The 6,000-nt window shown below is 38.7% G+C and overlaps 1 protein-coding gene across 1 annotated transcript in view; it reads right to left on the bottom strand.

Moving 5' to 3' along the window:
• Positions 1-4,315: 4,315 nt before the first annotated feature.
• Positions 4,316-6,000, bottom strand: part of TBCA (tubulin folding cofactor A) — a 58,281-nt gene continuing 56,596 nt past the window's right edge. Inside the window, exon 4 of the mRNA XM_054986954.1 lies at positions 4,316-4,585. Coding sequence (XP_054842929.1) covers positions 4,505-4,585 — 81 coding nt within the window. The 3' untranslated portion in view covers positions 4,316-4,504. The remainder of the gene's footprint in view (positions 4,586-6,000) is intronic.

Below are 6,000 nucleotides of genomic sequence, written 5' to 3'. Positions count from 1 at the left end.
ATTACTATGAGCATGCTTAAAGAGCCTTCTATTAAGGCAATTTTAAAGGCTGTTAAGCAGTTTCCTCCAACACTCCAGCCCTACTAAAAGAGAGGTAACATTTCAAATTGAGACTGTCTTGTTTATCCTACAGATTGAACAAAAGCAATAGAACAAACAACTGAGCCAAAATCCTATGCTTACTTGATAGAGTTCGAAGACAAGAATAAATTCTTATAAATGCTTTTGTTTAAAAACACAAGTGTACTTTTAAAGGCTAAAAGTGTATTTCTCCTTTATTCCCTTGTTTTTAAATAGAAACATTGGTAAGTATTCATTCTCTTAGCCTTTAAAAATGTAATTATGAGCACACTTGTGCATAGATCTTCCAACAGTTAATATTATTCTCGTTGACTGTCAAAAGGGACTTTTATCTATTTATCAAGATAAGAAAAGATCAAGCCCAGAGGCACTGCATTATCCCTACAATACAAGCCCATGTAAGCTGTTTCTTGCAGCATTTCAGCTATGGAGACTGTCACTCACTGGCTGCATGTGCTGGGGAATTAAAAGGGTCACTGCACACAATATTAATACAGTTATTTCTGGCAAAGCTAGGAATAAGCATCGCCTTCCCACCCCACAGTGACCAGAGGTGGCAGGAAATAACTGCCTATCTGATGATCTGGGAATACCTGTACTTTCTTGCTGTTTACAAAGAGCAGTATTTTAATTACAATGTGCCCAACTTAATTCCTAAGGCTTTGATCTGCCAACAACTACCAAGAAAGGTTAATATTAAAAAAAATCACACACTGCAGTGTGAGCCTAAACTTTTTTTCTTACACACAACTCAATCAAGCTTTAGTGTCTGTTATATATTCATGCTCACACATTCAGTGATAATTATGTGTAAATATACATGTATTACATAGATAGGGAAGCATTTGAATATGAGATCTCCCCCTGTATTTCTAATTGTCCAACCAGTGAAAACTGTATCATATGATGCCTGATAATTCTTACCCAGTTGTGAGCAAAAGAAAACATCTTTTAAAGTATACCTGCAGAATAACTGAGTCTCAGTATAACATTTTGCTTTTATATACATATACTTTGAGTTCGCAACCATAACACAGTATTACCTATAGCTACTTTTTCTCTCTTTTAAAAATACACCCCAAATTAATTTTTAAATAGTTTTTAATCACACAAAGTTAACATTAATCTGTAATACTGTCAAGACTATTTAACATAAAAGCAACATTTATCAAGCATGCAATGCTAGTAAACAAGATGCGCTGGTGGTGTACTAGAGGATGTTGACACAAGTAATTGCAGTGGCTGGAGAGGACTAAGATTGCTCTGTGTTAACACAGATACAGGCAATGATGATGGAGCAAGCCACTTCGAAAGCTGTTGTTTCAGTGCACTTCAGGTACCTGGAAAATATAACATCCGCTGCAAGACCCAGCAATAGGGGTTAATGTTCAGAATTAGAAACTTAGAATTAATGTAGATCAGTATGCTGCTTTCCATCCCTTTCTGACCTGCATCTGTGGTAGTCCCCTTATTACCTAGCACTCAGGAAAGAAAATATGGTGATGTACTTACCATCTTTACCTACTTTTAGGTCTGCACTCTCCTGTGCTAAATTCCTGACATCTGACATGCTAAGATTTCTGATTGCCAAAATCTAGGCCAACAAGATGGCCACAATGCTAATGGGGCTGCAAGACCACTAGGACTGTACAACTTGCCCTGATAAATCTCTACTTTTAGGAAGAGTCTTGAAGAAAATTTTCTCCTTTTTCCCAGGGTTTCTCTCATGTTTCACATTGTGAACGATATGTCTTAGCCCTTATTGGGACCATCCATTATTACATCATGTAAAGTTACAACATAGACTTTATACCAGCTCTCCACAAAGCTGCATTCCAGGGAAAAGTACAACTTTTCAGTATAAGACAACACCCCCGGTTAAAAACAGAGAAGCCAATACATAAAAGCAGATGTTCCTGAATTTAAGATGCCCCCACAAAAGAGGTGAACCAGTCAGCGACCCAGCCAGTGTAAGTATCCGCCCTGCCCCACTTTCTATTTCCCCTTGACCACTCCCTCTGTGCCTGTAGCCCATGAGGAACCTTCCCTTGTCTCCCCCAGAACAGTGCAGGTCAACACTCTTTCCTTCCTCCCGCTTTCTTGCCTACTCAGAGCATACTAGTTCCCCCTGCCTGGGGGCACCACTCCCTTCCAAAAAACAAGAGAGGACTATATATGAATGCAAGAAGGACAAACCCTCATTTTCCCTGATGGGCCAAGTTGAGTGTAGATTAATGTCCCCAAATCAGAACAGTCAAGATCTCTAAGCAGCAAAGATGCTTTCCAATGAGAGGCTCAGACTAAAATAATATAATAACATTTGATTTATATACTGCCCTTCAGGATGACTTAACAACCACTCAGAGCAGTTTACAAAATATGTTATCATTATCTCCGCAACAACAATCACCCTGTGAGGTTGGTGGGGCTAGGAGAGCTCCTAGAAGCTGTGACTGATCCAAGGTCACCCAGCTGGCTTCAAGTGGAGAAGTGGGGAATCAAACCCTGTTCTCCAGATTAGAGTCCCATGCTCTTAACCACTACACCAAACTGACTAGGGTAGGAATATCTCCATCCATTTTCCAGAACATAAAGAAAGATGGAGTAGTCTCTAGTTCTTGAAGGGGGAGGGGGAGTTCCATGAGATAATTGAAAGAAGCTTCCTCTACCCTTCAATACAAAGTGAGAAAGGCTCAGGAATGGCTGGCAGCCAGTCTAGAGGTTCACTAACAGCATCCGTGTGGTATGCTTAAAATGGGTTTTATTTTCATTCTTTCTGACATATACTATTTCCCTGTGCCTGAACAGGAATATTGTGAGGCTCCAATAAGATTACCTGATGTTTTGGTTGGCTGGTGTGTGTGGGAAGGAGAGAAAGAAGCAGTAGAAGAAGCCATTGTGGCTTTTAGCAAAGGGAAAGAGTAAATAGTTGGGAGTCTCAACACTTTCTATTAGGAACTGTAGGATACATTACAACACTTGTAATTGATCATTCATTAAGTTAATCACTCAGTTCAAACATCATGCTATGCCATAACTTTACACTAAAATTCAGAATCCAAACTGTGGTTTACACGTCCAGATGTTTAGAAGGCAAAGAAATGTTTAGATTATTTAAGCATTCACTTTATGAAACCTTTCCTCTTGGCTCACAACAAACAAGTAATAAAAACAGTCCAGTCAGAACTACTTGTTTACATATATAAAATTCCATCCCTAAACTCCACCCCAACTAGATACCCACAAAGCAGCATCAGTCTCAAAATTATTACTATCTCTAAGCAGAATTAATTTATTTACCTTTTGAAAAGTTTTTTGCAAGCCCTCATAATGGACAATGAAGAATAGTGCCTATTTACACCTTCTGGCAGGCTATTCCAAATGACTGGGGCAACAGAGGAAAAGATTCTAATCCTGGTGGACACCAGGGAGGATATCAGAGCAAGACTCCTCACTGAGGGGAAAGGAATCTTTAAATTCAACCCAGTGTTCCTATTACTTGATCACTAAACTGAATGTATATGGCTGTCTTGGCTGCAGAACACTGTGATTGAGCTGATACTAGGTAATGTAAAAATTCTATTGTTTACGATTAACCTATGATGGTTCATTCACAGATCAAATGTGGAGGCACTTTCTGCCTCAATGCCAAGAAATCCCAACAGAAAGCTGCTAGTCAAAAGAAACAGACTGTAAACTATGTTTACTAGTGCAAGGAAAGCACTTAGGTAACCGTTATCAGCTGACTTAACTGAAAGCTGCTGTGCAACCAGAGAAAGAGGTTTAAGTTTGGAGAGAAGCTCTTTTCATGAAACAAATGCTTTTTGGCATGAGTTAAGCTTTAAAATGGAATGCACTACTATAACAGTGTGCATTCATGTCTTCTTATACACAAGGGGAAAATGCCCCAAAATATAATCCACCGTGTAGAATACATTTGAGCATGCCTGTATGGCCAGTTCCTACAATCCTTCCGGGTCAAAAAGGAATGAGGCATACATATGCAAAATAAGTCTCATGCCTCATACTTTGCCATACATAGATAGTGTTTCTAGAGCTAGGCATGTGAGAACCGGATCGACGTTTCCTAAAGAACTCTTGCAAAGTTTAAAAGACCAAATGGATGTGATGATTCTATTCCTAGTCAGGCAAACATTTCAAAGTGAAAACGTAAACACTGAAAATCTTGTCAAGTAAAGGTGTAATACCAGTACACAAAACAGACAAGCACATATCACATAAAATCATTTATTCAACAAATTTTCAAGAAAGTGAAGGGTTAAATAATTTGCTAATGTATAATAGATCATTTCAGCAAGTAATTATTCTTAACACTACTTAAAGTTAATACAGCAGTCGGCAAATATTAGCTAAGTGTGGCAATGGACCCAATACCGAGGCATAAATAAAGTGAAAAATCCGTTTAGGCTGCTAATTTTACTGACTCCAGTACAGAAAGCGCATCTTTATATTCTTCAGCTTCTTCCAACTCTTTTTCATTTTCCTGAAATAAGAAAAAAACCCTGACATTTAATTGAACACAAAACAAGACTTTTCTTACTTTGAACACTACATCACCCCACCTGTGATTTTAAAATTACTATATGAACAAGAAACAACCCAGTTAAGACTAAACTTTAGCAACTGGCAGGTGGAAGAGGGGGCATTGCTTACTTACTGTCTCAAGTGATTAGACTTTTTCCCTTTCAGTTGTAGACACCTTAGTTTTGAAACACCCTTCACTTTTATCCATTCAAGAGGGAAAATTACTTTTTTCTATCTAAATCCTTAATTTTAAAATCAGCCCAGTCTATGAATCATACATAATCAATGGAAGTGCTGAATTTGATAAGTATGTCTACAATTTCTCATAATGAAAGAGTACATGGAACAAAGCACACCACATTCAATAGTTTTATTCAACAGAAACTACAGTAAAGCTAAGAACTGAAATTCCATTTTTAGTTAAACACATTCATAAAATAAACTCCTTTTAAAACTATGCTAAAGTATACAGGGAGAAGCTTATCATTCAATTGAATCTTTATCTACAAAATTCTGCCAATTATAAATCAGTTAAACATGCTTGCAACCCATGGACATGATGGGCAAAAAATCTGGAGAACAGAAACATACAAAATGGAGACCTCCTCTCAGACTCCTTTAAAAAACCCTCCTCAACTCTACTTTATTACAGCCACCCCAAACAGCTGGCAGTTCTGATGAATGTAGTATAGCAAGAGATAAACCCAAGTTTCCAGCTGCTCGTCATCCCCTGGCTAGTGGTCGAGGCTTAGGATGTCCTAGTTCTTATAGATGTACAGCAGCTAACAATGCTGAATACTGAACAAAAAATACTGAAGGAAACTGGTGTTCAAATTATACAGCACACTGTGTCACAACACATCTGCAATCTTTCTCAATTCTAGTAATTACAAAATGCAAAATACATATCCCAAGCCGGGTCCAAAGTAGAGAGGACACAAACCTGATTTGGTTTTTATAATGTTAACTGTATCTTTTACATCTAAAGGCCAAACTACATGTTAACGAATTTCCCATGGATGGTGGCTGAGTTCCCCAACCTGACTTTCAGTTTGTCAGTCACATGTCAGCTACAATTTCTCTGCCGCTCAATTTCCAAGGGTATAGTGGCCGCAATTTGGATTGCGGCCACTGTTCATGAGGAGAAGGGGCTACTTTCTCCCTCCCACACCATTTTCCTGATGCAAAATGCTCCATGGGGTGCTCTCAATAGGGCAAATAGAATCTCTGGGGCTGTTTCAAGTCACGAAAATGGTGCAGAAGGAGACAAAAGCATGCTTCTGAATTTTGTTCTGTGAGACTCTTCTAGGGCAGGGTCCAATGTCCACCATCCTTTTGCCTTGGTGTTGTCGCTGTGGCTGGTCCCCTGGGACA

Source organism: Eublepharis macularius, chromosome 8 (genome assembly GCF_028583425.1).
Source record: "Eublepharis macularius isolate TG4126 chromosome 8, MPM_Emac_v1.0, whole genome shotgun sequence".
NCBI lineage: Eukaryota > Metazoa > Chordata > Lepidosauria > Squamata > Eublepharidae > Eublepharis > Eublepharis macularius.
This window is presented reverse-complemented; position numbering and strand designations above follow the sequence as displayed.